This window comes from Beta vulgaris, chromosome 6 (assembly GCF_026745355.1).
Source record: "Beta vulgaris subsp. vulgaris cultivar EL10 chromosome 6, EL10.2, whole genome shotgun sequence".
In the NCBI taxonomy this organism is placed as follows: domain Eukaryota; kingdom Viridiplantae; phylum Streptophyta; class Magnoliopsida; order Caryophyllales; family Amaranthaceae; genus Beta; species Beta vulgaris.
In genome coordinates this window covers 45,482,899-45,502,509 of record NC_079207.1, presented here as the reverse complement: position 1 = coordinate 45,502,509, position 19,611 = coordinate 45,482,899, and the positions used below count along the sequence as shown (strand labels likewise).

Genomic DNA, 19,611 nt, shown 5'->3' with positions numbered 1-19,611 from the left:
TTAGTAGGAAACAAATATACTAACCCTAGTAGGAAACACAAATACGAACCCTAATAGGCTTAGGACAAATCCCTAAGTCCTAGACTCTCTATACTCCTTGAATCATGTAAAATCCATCGTTTTAAGAACGTAGGCAAAACCATGATTCCTAATACAAATAGAACTAGGAAAGCAATAAAGATATGAGTTCTAATAGAACTAGAAACCTCATAGACATGTGCAAATCACACGCCTACTCCACGCCACCTAGGTTGGTTAGCAAACATGCTATCACCTTAGTAGTCATCCCCATGAAGAGTCTTTCATGTACATCAATTGAGCCAAGGTCTACTGACACATTCTTATGTACATACAAGAGCTAGTAAAGTTGCATCAACTACTGTTTTCCACTCGTATAGTCCCATCTTAGTCTTGAATGTTGTTTTCCACTCGTCTCCTTCTCTCATTCTGATTTGATGGTAACCACTCCTCAAATCAATCTTAGAGAAGATAGTGGAACCATGTAACTCATCAAGCAAGTCATCCAATCTAGGAATAGGAAAACGATACTTAATGGAGCAGCTTTGTTAGGCAAGGAGGCACCTGGAACTAAGTCAATTTGATGCTCAATGCCTTGAATTGGTGGTAATCCTGGAGGTAAGTCTTGAGGGAGAACATCACTGTACTCATCAAGGACATGCTCAAGGTGTTTAGGAACCTTGTATCCTTGCTGCTCCCCTTCTACTTCACGTTCCATTAGGAGGTACCCTTCATTTTCTTCCTCCAATTCCTTCTCAATCTCTTTAGCACTCACCAATAATGAGCCCTTCTTTGTAGGAGTGGAAGACAAAGGTTTCAAAGCTGTTTTCTTACCTCCCACAGTAGCAATGCACACATTAGAAATCACTTCGCAAAACGATCATATTGCCATGGTCTTCCTAAGAGGATATGACAAGCATCCATGTTGCACACATCATATAATACTTCATCCTTGAACTTTCCAATTTTGAACAAAATCAAGGCTTGTTTGGTTACTTTGATGCCATCATCATCACTAAGCCAATTTAGCTTGTAGGGGCGTGGGTGATTAGAAGTAGGCCATTGTAGTTTATCAACAAGGGTGGTAGATACAACATTAGCATTAAATTATCAATGATTAAATCACATACCCTTTGCTTACTAGGCAACGAGTTAGTCCCTTTGAGTGTGGTCCAAAGGGGTTGGTTGTGTGTGGAGCATACGCCTCACAATTAGTTGTTGTCCCTCATACACTGGCTCTTCCTCTGAGTTTACCTCATATGCCGCCTCTTCTTCATGCTCTTTCTCTCCATCATGCTCCTCTTCTTCAAAGCTTCCCTTAGCATAATCAACATCAATCTCTTGGATGTCCCTTAATGTCATAACTCTATTATCAGGGCAATCCTTCAATGATTCCTGAGCAAATACACCTCTCTTCAGTGGCTAAGGGTGTAGGAGAATTCCCTTTATCCCCCTTAAACTTGTCGAATCTAGTAGAGGAAGTGGAGCTACTTCCTTCATCCTTCTTGGCGCCACCACTTGGTTTGTCTCCTTGCTTCACAAAAGGCTTAAAGGTGGAGGCTTTCTTGGCCTTACATACTTCTCAACTCATGTCACTTGTACCTCTTTAGAGTCAAAGGGTTGAAGATCAACCTTCTTGGCTAACTTCTTGTCCAAACCAGCTATTTATGTGCCTTTTCATCCATATCACACAACATCTTGATCCTCTCAAACTCCACCACATACTCTTCAACGCTTAGTGAGTGTTGTTGTACAACTTGAAGCTTGCGAGACATATCTTGTGTGAAATAAGAAGGGAGGAAGCGCTTCTTCATTATAGTCTTCAACTTCTCCCACGAACGTAGCTAGGTTTGCCATCCTTGCGCCTCTTGTTTCTCAAATTTTCGTACCATAGGCTAGCATACCCTGTAAGCTTAAGGATAACCACCTCGAACCTCTTAGCATCATCATAATCTTTGTAATGAAAGACTCTTTCCATCCTTTACAGCCATTCTAGGAACTTTTCGGGCTTCATTGCGCCATCAAACTTAGGTAGATTCAGTCTTACGCCTCGATCATCCTCTCTTGGTGGTTGTCTATGCCTTCGATGATTAACATCCTCATTAGAACTAGCTTCATGGTTGCTAGTACGTGCACTCCTAACAGGACTAGGAGAGTTTGTACGCCTATTGTCACGCATGCCATGTTGCATCATGCACATCAATTCATCCATGCGTGTTGTTAGGTCTTCAAGCTGCCTATCCCTACGCAAGTTTTGGGCTTGCTCAAAGGTTAGCCCTCTAGGGACTCTCCCTTCTCCACCCTCTCTTCCACCTTGGTCGCTATCCATGCTATAGCCAATCAGAATTTGGCTTGGACGAACCAAAACTTGGGCTCCACGTAACGAAGAACAATGTGTGTTTGATCGAGTTCTTGGATATTTTTATGGATCTTGGATGAGTTTCTTTCACCACTTGACAACTAATAAGGATGTCCTATATAACTCGTTAATCACATACTAGGAGTCCTCACTACTATTAATCTTATTATTGCCATTAACTAGACCCACTATCATCGTTTTTCGTAACCCTTGGACCTTAGCTTTATGAATAATGATGTTAACTATTTTATAATACCATCAGTTTAGAGTAAAAAAATGTCAAGAGGAAATGTGGCAGGTCTAGGTGGTGGTAATAGTGAATGTGAGGATTGTGGAAAAGGTGTTGATGGGTGGTAAAGATGACAGTTGATTGAATTTTTTTTAAGGTGGAACCATATAGAAATGTTAATAGTAGAGGGGTATCATGTATAATTTTGAAATTTGAAGCGTACCAAATAGAAAAGTAAAATATAGAGGTGCACAATTATAAACACAGAATCTTCCCCATTGAGTATCTTATAATAACTAATAACAACTTTAATGGGTCTGGATCGAGGAAAAAATAAAGAACAAGTCTAAAATAAAATGTTTTATGCCCAAAACATTTTCTAACTTGTTTATTAACTCATTTTCAAAAATCTTTTTTATATAAATAATTTACTAAGTTCGCTTTCTAAGACGTTTTCTAAAAATAACTTTTTATAAGCCATCTTCAAAAAAAATTTAATAGATTTTATGAAAGCTCTATTTTTAAAACTCTTTTTAAACCCAATTTAAATATAATTAATAATTATATTAATTAGTTTTTATTAGTAAAAATATATTTTTTAAAAACTAATATTTTTCCAAAGCGTTTTTTAAATATTGTTATCTAACTTTAATCTTTTAAACTAAAAATCTTTTAAAAACCTACTCGGTTTCGAAAACCAACCACTTAGACTATACTCCCTTCGTTTTATTTTAATCTACACACTTTGATATTTTACACTATTTACAAAATTTACTTTGACCATCATTTGTGATTTATATGCGGGCGAAAATATAGTCATGTGGGATCTTGTTAGATTAATCATAACATGTATTTTATTATAAAATTTGTATTTTTACAAATACAAAACTAAAGATATATGTGCTCAAAGTTTTGCATTGACATGCGTGAAAAAATATAAGTGAGTAGATTAAAATGAAATAGAGGGAGTATATTACACCTAACCTCATCTCCCCTCACAACTAATGGACACGGCACACAACCGCCTAATCAAAACACAAAATTCACGCAGCTCCACCGACAATTCTTACGGCAGCAGCAGCACCTAACGAAATCCTCTCACGGCACACTTCATAGGTTCATATTTTACCCAGCATCTTACAACTCCCCGCCTCATTCTACTCTAACACATAAGAATCTTCCTCTCACATAGACCGTCTAATCTCACGCATCCTATAAGGCTATCATCTCTACGCCAATCATCAACTAGCGTAGTAGCATCCATTCATCATCGTCGCTTCATGCAATCAATCCTACACCATCACTAATTCTCAATTCCACGCCAACATCTCCAGTCATCACCTCACGCCATATCATATCATATCACCCATCAAACACATCATCACCCTTTTACTTCTTATCCCACTGTCACGTAAAAATTCTCATGCTACTTTAATTTAACCCCTTACACTAAACATCATGATCATCAACGCAGCATCATCATCCCATAATCTACAATTTATTAGCGCCTAATACAAGCAGACATGTTTTTCTAAGATTTGTTCAATATTTAATTTTCCGAGATCCGTATAAATCACGACCCCAAATGGTGTTACACTGTCTGAGGGTCAACTAAAGTAACAAACTTGATTTTTTCATTATTTTTTATTTTTATTATTTTATTGAAGTTACTAACCTTATATTCGTGAGGTAGATTGTTAAAATATTCCAACCACTATAATTATTGTATATTATACCAACTCTCCGCAATATTTTATTGCTTATTCATAAATGATATTTTTTACTTCTTGTTGGTGCAAAATCAGTTGGTTGACTTTGCGAATAAGTCAATGCACACCCAACAATTAGATATTAAGCGCCATAGTAGTCTTAGTCTCCGGGGGCTTACCGGTTTTAATTCGATAAAACCTTGCTAACGTACTTTGTTGTAATCTAATTAATTAAACTACAACACCTAATAGATTCAGGCGATAAGTGTTATTCTAATGTGATCAACATACCTTTCTTTATGATGACTAAATTTAGTTGAAAAGAACAGTCTATCCTGTATTCCTTCCTTTTTTCTTCTAGCCATTGTAAAGTCCATCAAGAAGGTTTAATTTGTTTAGGACGTGATCCTATAGGATAATTTTGTAATATCCAATGAGGATCTACATCATGAATCATGAGTTCATGCCATATTTGAGATAAACAAGTATATCGTACCAAATCTCTTGAAAATGATCCATCCACCATTCTAAATACTTTTATGCTTTCTGTACTTCCTTTAACAGAAAGTATTTTCCATATCTCCAAGGCATATCAGGTTGTCAAATTTCTTCCATTATGGTTTTACCCCATACTTTGTACCAATTAGGAAGTGCCTTGATCATTTTTTATCAAGTTTTGGAAATATCCACTCTTGCATTAAATCTAAATTTGACCCTATTTGAAAGGCCTTAGATCTATCTATATGTTTCAGATCCTTTTGTATGATAGGATTGTTGCCAAAACATTTATTAATAGAGGCAACCCATTTAATGGATTATTTCTTCATGAATTCATTCTTATCTCACTAGTGGAAAAATAAGGAAGGGCTGCGCTAAAAAAGACCCTTAGGGCTGCGCTTTTTGATAGCAGCCCTTTCAATAGCAGCCCTTCACTTTTTAAGTAGGGCTGCACTTTCACAACAAATAAAAAGCGCAACCCTTCTTGCTTAGAAGGGTTGCACTTTTAAGGGCGCAGCCCTTCTAAGATTGAAGGGTTGAAACTATGAGCCCTTCATACTATGAAGGGCTGCGCTTTTTTAACAAGCGCAGCCCTTCCAAGCAAGAAGGGTTGCGCGTGTTTCAACTAGCACAACCCTTCTAAGCTAGAAGGGCTGCGCTTGTTAAAAAAGCGCAACCCTTCTAGCTTAGAAGGGCTGCGCTAGTTGAAAAACGCGCAACCCTTCGTTTTTCAAATTTTTTTTTTTTGGAAAAATTCAGATCTGCTGCCCCTGCACACCCAGTCTGCCCACCCCATCCCACCCCCTGCACACTCAGCCTCCACACCCTGCCCACCCCAACCACACCCTGCCCACCCCTGCACACCCCCTTGCCCACCCCTGCCCACCCCTGCACACCCCCAGCCCACCCCTGCACAGCACCCAGCCCACCCCTGCACACCCCATGCCCACCCCTGTACATCACCCAACCCACCCCTGCACACCCCCCAGCCACACCCCTGCCACCAGCCCTGCACCCCCATCTCCAGCCCACCCAACAGCCACCACACCCCACCCCCACCCCACCCAAAACCTCCCTTCGACAAAAAAAATAAATGCAAATGCAATAATATATGACAAGTGGAGAAAGGTAATAATTAACTTCAAATATGTTTAATAATGTAAAAAATGTACATAGAATTGATATAAACTAGTACATTCGAGCTAAAATGTATCATATGCAATAATCGGTAATGTGGGACGCCAACTTATCTCGAACTTCATCTATTTCTTCTTTGGTGAAGTTCCTCAAACTTGGTGTGGATTTTTCTCATTATAAACCTTGCAAAACAACCAAGGAATAAACACATATATAAGAATTCAATCATTTTACCGTAGTTAGTAGTTCTAAAAATGACATATACCTTCCCGAAATTCAATCAAAAACAAAATGCAAGCCTAAAAGTCTACACACTAGTTATAATATGCCTCATATAATGATGTTCAAAGAAAATCTGGGGTTAAATGACTTGATAAGTACATTTTGGGAGTAAAAAGGCCAAAATAGGCCCGAAATGGCCTTTTAGTTCCCGAAATGCAACCAACAACAAATGAAAGCCTAAGAATATACATACTAGTTATATTATGCCTCATATAATGATGTTCAAAGAGAAATTGGGGTTAAATGACTTGATAAGTACAATTTGGGAGCGAAAAGGCCAAAATAGGCCGGAAATGGCCTTTTCGTTCCCGAAATGCAACAAACAACAATTGGAAACCTAAAAATCTACATAATAGTTACATTATGCCTCATATAATCATGTTCAAAATGAATTTGAGGTTAAATGAATCAATAAATACGATTTGGAAGCATAAAAGGCAAAAATAGCCCCGAAACTAACATATACTAATTAATTAATAAGTTACATACATTTTGAAGATCATCAACATGTGTGCAACGGTTGACGATATCGAGCATGAACCTCATGACGTAATACCCACACGCAAGTCCACCTTCTTGTTGCGGACACTAAATTCACCAAAGGATGCAATAAATGACATTGATGTTAGATTTGTATTATTTGTTTCAATATAAGGAAAAAAAATTAGTCATGTTACCTCGACTGAATGCCAAACAGGAGATTTTGGTGCTCGAAGTCCTATTGCATTAACCTCCTTCATCACACTACATCAATAACATTATTATAAGATTAGATGTACATTTAATATTAATAAGTGGGCATATATTGAGTTTCGATTAGGCTACCTATTTAACAATGATTTGACTAGTAAGGGCCGCATTGTTTCTTTATGCAAAGAATCAAAGTGGTAGGCTTTGTTACGTGACAAACATATTGCAATCAGTGTCCAATGATTCCTACAACAATAAAATATAGTTATTATTAATCGTAGAACAACTAATAGGTCAATTTAATTAAAGTAAAGTGAGTTTAAGAAGCATACGATTCAATGTAAGGAAGAAGAATGATCTTATATCCAAGACGAGAACATGCTTTCAAAGAAGCTTTGAGATACTCTTTCAACTCCTTTTTATTTCTTAAGCAATGTCATCTCGTACTATGCTTGGACATAACCAACCAAACATTGGCTCACTAGATGCAATCAATTCATTGTATAATAGCCTGAGAAATCATATTGATTAAAAGAAAACTTACTTATTATGGAAGTTAGTTGAATTGAAAACTACTTCATTAAGGCATATATATGTATATATAATGCATATTTAATTTATATACTAAAGTATTACCTCATGAATGTTTGTATCATGGAAACATTCAACTCTTCCTCACGTAAGAATTCTCCTATATCAACCCTAGAAATGAAGGTCGATGTATCCTCAAAGTAGTGGAATTGGTGGTGCGACAACTGAATCTCAATCATTGCTTCATCGGCTACATCGCTAGCACACTCATGTAGCCAAAAGCACGGAGAAGTAAGGCCTTGCACCACCTCGATCTCCGTAATGAGTGGACACTTTCTCATAGAAACATTTACTTTCTTCACTTCATCACGTCGGCCTTCCTGAGGTGAGCATGTCTTCTTTCCCTTCTTGTCGGCCTTCCTCGAAGCCTAGTAATTAGTCAAATTAAAAAGATATTACTGACAATCATATATATATATAGGAGCTAAAAAAGAAAACAATATAATATATGATATATATATATATATATGTATATATATATATATATATTATATTAATCATTATACCTCATCTGATAACCGCACCAATGCACGCGGCCATAGAACGTAACTGCCAAGGGCATCAGTCACTGACTGTACACCAACTTTTGCATTCGGCAGCGGAAGAGGTAATACTTCAAAACCGGGCACAATCTCTGAAACGCTGACCACATAGTGAATATCAGCGACTGTCTGGTTGTGCAATCCTCAAGGTCCCTAGGGGGTTGTGCTTGGCCATAAGCAACGAGAATGAAACTGCCATGACCATCCCCTCGAGCTAATAGCTCACATGGTGTCTCTTCCTTTTAAAAAAAAACTCTATTCATAGTTAGTCTATGAAACAACATATATATATATATATATATATATATATATATATATATATATATATATATATATATATATATATATAGTAAGAATTTCATGCATTTAAGAACAATAGTTGTGATATTAAGTGATTACCGTGAACTCCGGAACTGGATCAGGCTGCGTAGGAACACTGCCCTGCTGGAAAGCACCAAAAGTCGGTAAGCCCATCTGCGCCAAAATGGCATTGAAATTCTGAGTCATCTCCGCTCTGAGCTCCTCTCGAATTGCAGCTTTCATAGCCTCCACATCTATGGAAGCTGCCGAATTCACACTGGATATTGACGTAGAAGTGTATTGATCACCATACACCTTTCTCACCCCGAGACAGACACCTCCTACTCCCCTCACACGTCCATATTGGTCCCGTCCTAAAGTCTCGTGTAAGGCATCAGTTTGTCCTTTAGGAGTGAACTCACCAGTTGCCTCCTTTTCCTTCAAGCCAATCTACATAAGGATAAGAGAGAAATGCTCGTGAGCGCACAAGTTATATTATATATACCTTATCAAAAACTTATAATATGTACTTACAATGGCATTAGCTATCTGTTGTGTTCCGGGATCAGGCAAGACTCTCTGTCCCTTTGCATCAACTCCATGCATCGAACACCACCAATCAAGCACTCTATCTGGTTGCCGAGGCTGTGCAACTGTCGTCGTAGAGCTAGTGCCCGTTGCCGTTGTCGACCCAATCGTGGGGTAATGGCTATACATCCACGTATCTCTCGCCTGCCCGTACGACTGAGCACCCATATGGTAATAGTACTTCCTAGCTTTTGCATTCGCGCTACTTTTCTCACAGATGCCTGAAACACACAATTATAAACAAAGGTTAGGTGTTATACAATAGTACTAGATCTAAGAGTATTAAAACTTAGCAAGTAAAATATTCTTACAACAGCTTCCGGGGTTGTTTTTTGTGCAACAAATGCATGCCACTCCTCAGGTGTGATATGCCTCCATATCTGATATGGTAACTTGGAGGGCGCCTCAAATGATGTGTCCGGTGAAGCCTCAGAACCGGTGTGTGTTTCTCCCCCGTAGATTTTCTTCTTCTTTGTACCCACGACTTTTCTCCGCTTCGTGATCCACCCGACACTAACTTGGCCTTGAAGTTTTTGAACCTCTGGGCAACCGCGGATAGAAACACATTCTTCTTGGCTTCATCATTTTCAATATTGAATTGATTCTACACAAAACGCATTTCACAAATTAGTAAAATATTACATAGTATATTTAACTAAAGTGTTAAGATTCTAAACGTATATGTACGCGAACTTTCCATAGTATCTTCCCAAATCATCTTTTTCAAAGACTCGGGCACCTCTTTCCATGAGTGGAGAATGGAGAGCTTATGCATGCAAATCCCAACTTTGCATGGCATACTTTTGACGCCATTTTCCACAAGGTTGCGCCCAAATGATCGTACTCCAAAGTCATTAGGGTGGGTTTCCCAGTGACTTTGTAGGTCCCCTTCCTTTTCTCTTTTTCGTCGCCAAGTTTTCTATCCCTTTGTGCATCTTTTTCTTCACGGCGAGCCTTAACCAATTTACCCCGCTTCTTTTTGTAATCGAAAGACTCATCCTCGGTAGTATGTTCTGCACTCATATCCATATGCACCTCTGCCATGTCCCCGAAATTGTACAAACATACGCATTAATAAAAAAATAAAAAAAAAAATTGAAATTGTACAAACATACGCAGTGGGGGGAGGGGAGTGAAGGGGAGTGTAGTGGGGTATGCAGGGGGAGGGCGCAGTGGGGAGGGGGGCAGTGTGCACAGCAGGGGAGGGGGGCAGTAGGGGAGGGGGCTGTGTGCAGCAGGGGAGTGGGGCAGTGAGGGGTGGGGGCTAGGAGGGGAGAAGTGGGGGTGGGTGCAGTGGGGGTGGCAGTGGGGGGAGAGGGTGGAAGGGGGCAGTGGGGGGTGGGGGGAGGGGTTCAGCAGGGGAGAGGGCAGTGGGGTGGGGGGGCGTGTGTAGTAGGGGAGGTGGTGCAGTGGGGGATGGGGGGTGTGTAGGGGTTGTGTGCAGGGGCAGGGAGGGGAGGGAGGTGTGTGTAGGGCTGTGTGCAGGGGTAGGGAGGGGAGGGAGGGGAGGGGAGGGGAGGGGAGTGTAGGGCTGTGTGCACGGGCAGGGAAGGGAGGGGAGGTGTACAGGGGCAGGGAGGGGAGGGGAGGTGAGGGGAGGGATGTGTGCAGGGGCAGGGAGGGGAGGGGAGGGCTGTGTGCAGGGCAGGGGTAGGGAGGGGAGGGCTGTGTGCAGGGGCAGGGAGGGGAGGGGAGGGGAGGTGGCTGTGCAGTGGGTAGGGTGCAGAGGAGGGGAGGGGTGCAGGGCAGTGGGGAGGGGTGTGGGGTTGTAACAGCCCAAACCTCTACTAATCTTAATCAACCTCGTTTAATCACAACGGAAGCGTTATCAAACTAAGATTTGGACTATTACCATGACATTCACAAATTATAAGGAAGAGAATATCGAATTACCTCAAAAACATACTTTATACATTACTTAATGCATACAAAGCTGTCCTCATAAGAGCTCTTAGGTTACATACACCAAAAACTAACTAAAGTTCAGTAGTCTATCAATTGCTTAACTATGTAAACATATGTATATAGATGTCATTACTTAATTTACATTATTGAAAGTCTTTTACAAAAGTAAACACCTTCATCACATATCCTCGTACCAATCTGCATCAAAATCAAACTCTGCCACCCACCGAGTGACAGGCCACAGAAATGACAAAACAATCAGCAAAGCTGAGTACACACTGTATAATAGAAAATACAAGTTTAGGTGTATTTTGAAAACTAACACATACTTATAATAACAGATAATCACCCTTAACTTAGTTACTATGGTTTCACAAAATTAATCGTTTGGCATGAACGCGAGTGGAGAGGGGTACCACGCAGTACCAGCTATCTCCAAACTAGTGAGGGTCGTCACCCAACCTTTTATTGTTATGCTTGCAAGACTTACCCGAACATGTCCTAGAACGCCATGAATTCGCCCCTCCTGGAAGGCAACAGCTAGGGACTCTACCCGCCCTAACTCGGGGTGCCTATTCAAGCCTCACTTTCATATTTATAAAATAAGATATTTAATGGTTTTTACTTTAAACCTCAATACTCAAAATCCTTATCAACTCATCCTTAATACTCAGAACTCTTATCAACTCCTTTCAATTACCCTTACTTTGATAGTTGAGAAGATTTAGGGTTTTCATACTTAAAACTAGTTTTTAACATAATAACTTTGATAGAACTTAACCAATTATGTCTTTAGGACTTAAACAATACTCCAACATATATTTCATCAAGAGATTACCAATTATCAATTACTATATAAGTTCATTTACTAAGCACATCCCATTTAGAAGCATAATCGTAATGACTTAGTGTATAAGTGTTGTTTAGGTCAAATGAAACGCATAATAACACACATATCATACAGAAATTCATTTCATAAACATGCTTTACACAAGAAAGAAACAATTACTTAACTGTAAGAGTGAAAATCTCTAGATTAAACCAAACTAAGTGTGTACCTTAGCTAAGGATGCTTAAAGCTCACGAAATTCCTTAATTCACTTGGTTAACTACTCCTACAGCTTCCCCTGAATGTATAAAATGCTAAAGATTAGTTTTAACAAGCTTATAGATATGAAAAACTAAGCTTAAATACAAGAGATGTAAACTGTTGAACTTACAGCAACTTATGTGATCTTTGAACAAGGTTTTCTATATGATTTTATGGCCTATAGGTTGGAACCAAAGCTTGTACAACTCTGTATGGATGTTTAGAAGAGTTCTATAAAGAGAAAAGTGGGTGTCCAAGAGGAGAAAATATGAGAAAGGAGACGGAAACCCAAAACAGCCTTTTATAGCCTGTTCTGGCGGTACCCAAGGAGGAGGGAAAGGTAATCTGGGCAACGTCGGTTTCTTGGAGTTTCTGGGTGATTCTTGCTTGAGGTGTTAGCCTTTGGTGTTGGCTATCATGCATACAAAGGGCTTTGAGAGATCGACACTTGAGTAGCTGCTAAGCAGCTTTCTTTGAGGATAGGTCTGAGCTGTAATTTCAGCTGGCCAGGTTTTACTATGTAAACAATTTACCTTATTAAACCACGTAATTATTGGGCTTAAATGACCATTTTAACCTTAAGACATCTTAAGCATGTCATATATCAAGTTTGGTTAGGTTCTGAGCTCGGATTCAATCCCGAAAGGCTCTTTAACTGGAAGGTCATCGTTACCCGATAAAACAATCTCCATACGATTTTCACAATCTTAATGTTTAAGGCTCTCAAGGACTTTTCAACTTATCTATTGGTTTCCAAAGTCTTCTTATCCAATAAGAATGGTTGATCTTACCTACTTTTGTCCTCGTATGGTGTTGGAGAGTATTCTAATCTACTTTAAGCACTACAACCAAATGAAACTTAGCATAACTGATAGTTTCAAGTAACTATCTTTCACCTAGAACCTTAAAATCCTATAACTCTATATGAAGTAGTCAATTAACTTACGTAAAACATATAAGTTAACTAATTAAACATAATATCATAGGAAATACACAGTTAGACTGCTCTGTAGTTACTTTAACACGATCTCATCCTTTAGTACATAATCAGGGTTTTGAGTTAGGGCTTCTTAGGGCTATTACAGGGGTGGGGAGCGCAGCAAACAACAAATGCAACAAACAACAAATGCCTCATATAATAAGCATGTTCAAAGAAAAATAGGCTTAAAATCAAATTTATATTACCGAAATGCAACAAACAAAAAATGCAAGCCTATAACTCTACACAGTAGTAACTTATACCTCAGATAAGCATGTTCAAAGAGTATTTGGGGTTAAATGAATGGATAAGTACGATTTGGGAGCGAAAAGGCCAAAATAGGCCCGAAATGGCCTTTTCGTTCCCGAAATGCAACCAACAACAATGAAAGCCTATAAACTCTACACACTAGTTACATTATACTCATATAACATGTTCAAAGAAATTTGGGTTAAATACTCATAAGTACATTTGGGAGCGAAAAGGCCAAAATAGCCCGAAATGGCCTTTTCGTTCCCAAATGCAACCAACAAAAATGAAAGCCTATAATCTACACACTAGTTACATTATAACTCATATAACATGTTCAAAGAAAATTTGGGTTAAATACTCATAAGTACGATTTGGGAGCGAAAAGGCCAAAATAGGCCGAAATGGCCTTTTCGTTCCCAAATGCAACCAACAAGAAATGAAAGCCTATAAACTCATATACTAGTTACATTATACTCATATAACATGTTCAAGAAAATTTGGGTTAAATACTCATAAGTACATTTGGGAGCGAAAAGGCCAAAATAGGCCGGCGAAATGGCCTTTTCGTTCCCAAATGCAACCAACAAAAATTGAAAGCCTAAAATCTACACACTAGTTACATTATACTCATATAACATGTTCAAAGAAAATTTGGGTTAAATGACTCATAAGTACATTTGGGAGCGAAAAGGCCAAAATAGGCCTAAATTGCCTTTTCGTTCCCGAAATGCAACAACAACAAATGAAAGCCGTTCAACAATATTACAAATTGGAGAAATTACACACTGAGTTTATATCTCATGATTTATTGAGCTTCCGCCTTTTCTTAGGATCCTCAAGTACATGTATCCCTTCCGTGTGATCTACACGCATATATTCTCCGACATATTTCACATATCTTCCACACTAATTTAGGATAGGTAAAGGGGGGAGGTCCTCAAATGCATATATTTTCCTCATTTCAACATCACCAATACCGAGGATACTCCTTTTACCAGGTACAACAATTGACCACTTATGATCAGCAGGATCAGTTACAAAAAATACTTGCTTACTTGTGATGCAATTACAAATGGCTCCTCAGTTTCACGTAAACGACTAAGGTCAACAGAGTGAAACCGCAAGGATCATCGTTTCTTACACAACGCGATTATTGTCAACCCACTTGCAACACAAGAGGCAAATATTAAAAGTACAGTAGTCCAGCTCCCAATTTCTTGTATTGCCCATAATAGTTGCTTTCAGCATGTACAGCGACTTATCTTTCGAGCTTGCATATTGTGTAGACGACGCCACAAGTGAAACACCACTATTTTGTTGCGATCTTGACTTAGATCTTGACGTTCAGTCCAAAAGTATACCCATTAATATCATAACCCTCATAAGAGCGTACAGTTCACGAGGACCAAATGCTAACCACTTGACTGTTTCAGGAACACTTTCATCCAAATCATTAGTACTCGTTTATGAAACCAATCAATGAAAGTCTTGTTATGCATTTGCGTCAATGCCCTCACTCCTTTTCCAGGATTGCTAACACGTAATTCCTCCATATGTTCATTAAATAAGGATGGACACTGGTACGTGATGCAATACAAATAAGTGAGCTTGTTTACGCTTTTCTACGGAAGGTGTGATCAATTTTGAACCAATTGTACCCTTGCCCTCAAGTCTGCCCTCGTGTCGGGATGTCGGAAGTCCAACAGGATCAACACTAGCAAAATACTCAGCCACAAAATTACTGATCTCTTCACCCACAATCCCTTGAATTATACTACCTTCTGGTTGTGTAGGATTCCGAACTTTATCCTTCAAAGTTCCCATATATCTCTGTTATGTTCCCTATTTTGAGTTTTGAATGATGACAAACCACATTGAACTATTATATTGCATGTATCTTTTTGCTTACATGTGTAGGTGCCATAGTACGAGTTCAATGGATAGAAAGACGAAGCTAGGGAAGCCAAGTCTTGAAGAATTGCATGAAGACCAAGATCAAGCTGTAGCTTTTAGGTCTTAGATGCAATGTAAGTGGTATAAAGGTTTTAATGCACTATAAATGTTTAAAACTAGAGAGATGAGGTAGTTGTGGATGACAAGAAACATCGGATACATGTCATACACAACTACAAGTAAAACTTGGTTGATTGGAACAAGCTGGGAACAAATCTGAACCAGTCCTCTAAGATTTTCTTCATGCATTCGCATTTTAGGAAAGTTCCTTTCCGCGTAAAATTGATTTTCAAAATACACGGATGCATGGTTTGTTATGCGAGCAAGATTTCTTAAGTATGGTAAGTGTGTTATATGATATTATACTGAGTATATTTTCCTTGGAATAATTTCCATACTTCCGAGGAAAGTATTCTCTCATAATATCATGTAACACTAACTTACCAAACGCTTATTTAAGAAGTTCTGCTAGCATTCAAACCTTAAGCTTTTGCACGATAATTTTTTAGTATTCTCTCAGCAAAAGTATTCTCTCTCAAGGATTCAAACCTAGCATAAACCCTAATACAACATAGATCAGAAACTACTCTCATTCTAAGCATATTAGGCTGTTTTGTTCGTGAGAGAAAAACTTGTTATATTTGAGCATCCTGTGAGTTCAGGTTGCTGGGGAAGTTGATCAGGGATTAACTTCATTTGAACCATCATAGTTGGTGGTTGAGTCGAACTTCTATAGGTGGAAGTTGGGCAATCATCTTGTGCATAGGTGCATAAGTGATTGAGTGTAATTCTTTTGTTACTCTGAGTTGATTAATAAAAGAGTGAGTGAGTGGAGGACGTAGACTTATTTGAAGTCGAACCTCGTTAAATCCTTGTGTTGTTTATTCATTGCTTTTATTTCCGCTGCTAAAGAATTGTTTCTTTACTGTTCTTACATTAATCGAAAAAGTTGCCACATTCGGACAAACACTCAATTCACCCCCCCTCTTGAGTGTCTCTTGCACTTACACAGGGGACTAAGCAGGCTAGGCCTGAAGCTCCGGTTTCAGAAAGTGAACCTAAAGATCAGGGAGTTCAAAAGGATACTTCAGCTAGCAAGGAAGTAGAGAAGGGTCAGGGGAAGGCCCAAGTGATGCTAGTTTGTGAAGAGGAAAGGGTAGAAGGCAAGCAGCAGGCTGAGGAGGTTTCTATCCCTCCAAATGAATAGAATTGGGTGTTGGAACATTAGGGGTCTAAATAGCCCTAATCATAATGATGTTAAATTTTTTTTAAGTCATTATAATATTGGGTTGTTTGGACTTCTAGAAACTAGGGTGAAGGCTACGAACTTTTCTAAGGTCTTCCCTAGTATTTGTAAGGATTGGGTTGTGGTTACTAATTATCAATTTCATGCTGGGGGGAGAATTTGGTTTATTTGGTTGCCTTCTATTTTTGTGGTGAATATATGCAGTTGTTTTGCTCAATACATACACTGTGAAGTGATTCATAGAGCTTTTGGTGGAGTCTTTGAGGCAACTATTGTGTATGGAGCTAATGATGCAGCTATCAGAGAGGAGCTTTGGAGGGATTTGGAGAGAATTAGTCAATATGTGAAGGAAGCTTGGGTTATAATGGGTGATTTTAATTGTGTCTTAAACTTGGGGGAAAGAATAGGCTCTGCAGTTACCTTGGAGGAAGTAGCCCCTTTTAGGAAGTGTATTAGAATATGTCAAGTTCAGGACCTTCCTACTTCTGGACCTTATTTTACATGGTCAAATAAGCAGGAAGGGGAGCAGAGAGTTTTTTTAAAGATTGATAGAGGACTTGTTAACTCTAAGTGGCTTGATAAATTTAGCAATGCTTATGCACTGTTAATTCTAGAGAACATATCATATCATTGTGCTTGTGTTTTGAAGCTGGACAATACCCTTGTAGAGAAGGCTAGACCATTCAAATTATGTAACATGTGGGCCCTTGATGATTCCTTCTTGAACATTGTTCAAACTGGGTGGCAGGAGAGAGTTGAGGGTGTTCCTATGTATAGGGTGGTGAAAAAGCTAAAGAAATTGAAGCAGAACTTGAAAGTGTTGCATAGAAATAAGTTCTCTCTTGTGGAGAATGAGGTTGATGTAGCACTGATACAACTTCTTGACATCCAAAAGGGTATTCAGAGTCATCCACATAATGTAGACTTGCATAGGGTGGAGGAGGAAGCTAGGAGTAATTATGAAAATTTGAATAAAGCCAAGATGAGCTTTATTAGGCAGAAAGTGAAGCAAGAGTGGATCAAAGGAGGGGATGAAAATACGAGATACTTTCATTCATGTTTGAGGAAAAGAAGGCTTCGGTTGCAGATATATAGGATTAAGGATGAATATGGTAGATGGCAAGAAAATCCTAAGGAGGTGGAGGAAGCTTTTCTAATGTACTATAAGAGGTTGCTGGGGACTGTTAGTGAGGCTACATGCCATGTAAGCAATGTAATTATAGATGAAGGGCCTAGAGTGGAAGGAAGTATGTAGGAGAGATTAGTAGCTCCTTTCAACAGTGAGGAGGTTAAGAATGCTTTTTATGAGATTGATGACAATAGACCTGCAGGGCCTGATGGCTATTCAAGTGGGTTTTTTAAGAAGGCTTGGCGGCAAGTGGGAGCTGAAATTACTCTGGCAGTATTGGACTTCTTCCAATTTGGCCAGCTGCTTAAGCAAATCAACACTACAACACTTTGCTTAATCCCTAAAGTTGAGCAACCTGAAGAAGTCAATCAATTCAGACCTATTGATTGCTGCAATGTTATCTACAAGGTAATATCCAAGCTTATATGTGGTAGGTTGAAGTTGGTATTGCCTAATCTGGTGAATCAAGTGCAAAGTGCATTTGTTGCTAATAGACAAATATTGCACAATATACTTATGTGTCAAGATATTCTTAGACATTACAAAATAAAAAGTTAGCCTAGCAGATGCACTATGAAGATTGATTTGAGAAAGGCCTATGACTCAGTGAGTTGGAGATTTATTGATGTGCTCTTGCAGAAATTGCAATTTCCTGACAAATTTAGGAGCTGGATAATCACTTGCATTACTACTCCAACCTTTTCACTTAGCATTAATGGTGGGTTAGTTTGGTTTTTCTAAAGGAAGGAAGGGTCTTAGACAGGGGGTCCCAATTTCCCCATTGCTGTTTGTCTTAGTGATGAAATATTTTACAAGAATTCTGAAGAAAGTTGGAAATAGAGAGAGCTTTGGGTTTCATTACAGATGCAAGGAGTTGAGAATGAATCATCTGATTTTTGCAGATGATCTTATGTTGTTTAGTAAAGGAGATGTTCAGTCTGTGACCTTGATGATTAGAGCCTTGAAAGCATTCTCTGATGCTTCTGGTTTACATGCTAATCACATGAAGTCAACCATATATTTTGGCAATCTTCCAGAAGAGATAAGAAGGAGGCTTTTACAAGTTACAGGGTTCCAATTGGGTTTATTTCCATTTAGATATCTTGGAGTCCCAATTACTCCCAATAGAATTTCTATCTCTAATTGTAATGTTCTTATTAATAGAATTCTGAAAAGAATTATGTGCTGGTCTTCTAGACATCTATCATATGCAGGGAGGGCTACATTAGTCAATGCAGTATTATTGACCATCCACACTTATTGGGCTCAAGTGTTCTTGCTTCCTCAATATGTTATACAAAGAGTAACACAAATTTGCAGAGCATATCTTTGGGATGGTGAAACATTCCTACATAAACCACCTCTAGTTGCATGGGAGTGGGTATGTAGGCTCAAGAAGTGTAGTAGGCATGGAGTTAGAGACTGTATGGTGTGGAATACAGCAACAATGGGAAAGTATATGTGGCAAATTGCTAAGAAGGAAGACACTCTCTGGATAAAATGGATTCATAGCATTTACATTCGTGAAGCTAATTGGTGGGATTATACAGCACCAAGTAATGCAAGCTAGGCAAGGAAGATGATTTGCAAAGTTAAGGAGAAGCTCAAGCCTGCTTATCATAATAACTTGTGGCTTGATGGTAGAAAAAATTACACAATTCAGGAAGGCTATCAGTGGCTCAGGGGCAAAAGTGAGATGACATCATTGGGTGTGGAGCTCAATGAATATACCTAAGCACTCCTTCATAGCCTTGTTAGCTGCTTGGGGGAGACTGAGAACCAGGGCAAGACTTAACCAAGCTGGCATATGTAGTGATACAAGTTGTCTGCTATGCAATAGTGGGATAGACTCTTGTCAGCATCTATTCTTTCAGTGTCATTTTAGAAGAAGACTTTGCCAGGGGATAATGAGATGGTTGCAAATCTACTGCAGTGAGAATGAAAATTTGTATGTTCAATGGAGGAAGTGGGGGAGAAAATTCAGGAAGAAGCATCAACAGAAGGTGGCATGTTAGCTTAGCAGCCATAGTGTATTACACTTGGAAGGCAAGGAATCATGCTCTTTGGCATGAAGCTGTGTGGAATCCTGATGTTATCATTAAGAGGATTCAATG

General features: G+C 39.0%; 1 protein-coding gene across 1 annotated transcript; it reads left to right on the top strand.

Annotated features, from left to right (window-relative positions):
- The first annotated feature begins 2,653 nt into the window (after positions 1–2,653).
- LOC130591842 (uncharacterized) lies at positions 2,654–19,067 on the top strand. Its single transcript, XM_057395779.1, has 5 exons — positions 2,654–2,730; positions 16,573–17,615; positions 17,700–17,905; positions 18,137–18,215; positions 18,400–19,067. The coding sequence occupies exons 1-5, from the start codon at positions 2,654–2,656 to the stop codon at positions 19,065–19,067; spliced, it is 2,073 nt and encodes a 690-aa protein (XP_057251762.1).
- Positions 19,068–19,611: the final 544 nt, after the last annotated feature.

What these genes read in the sequence shown, in the direction of transcription:
- LOC130591842 (XM_057395779.1), top strand. Translation starts at nt 2,654, where the DNA reads ATGTCAAGAGGAAATGTGGCAGGTCTAGGTGGTGGTAATAGTGAATGT. An exon ending in AGGGCCTAGAGTGGAAGGAA is followed by an intron (nt 17,616 to 17,699) that starts GTATGTAGGAGA and finishes ATAGACCTGCAG; the next exon opens with GGCCTGATGGCTATTCAAGT. An exon ending in CTTTTCACTTAGCATTAATG is followed by an intron (nt 18,216 to 18,399) that starts GTGGGTTAGTTT and finishes TGATTTTTGCAG; the next exon opens with ATGATCTTATGTTGTTTAGT.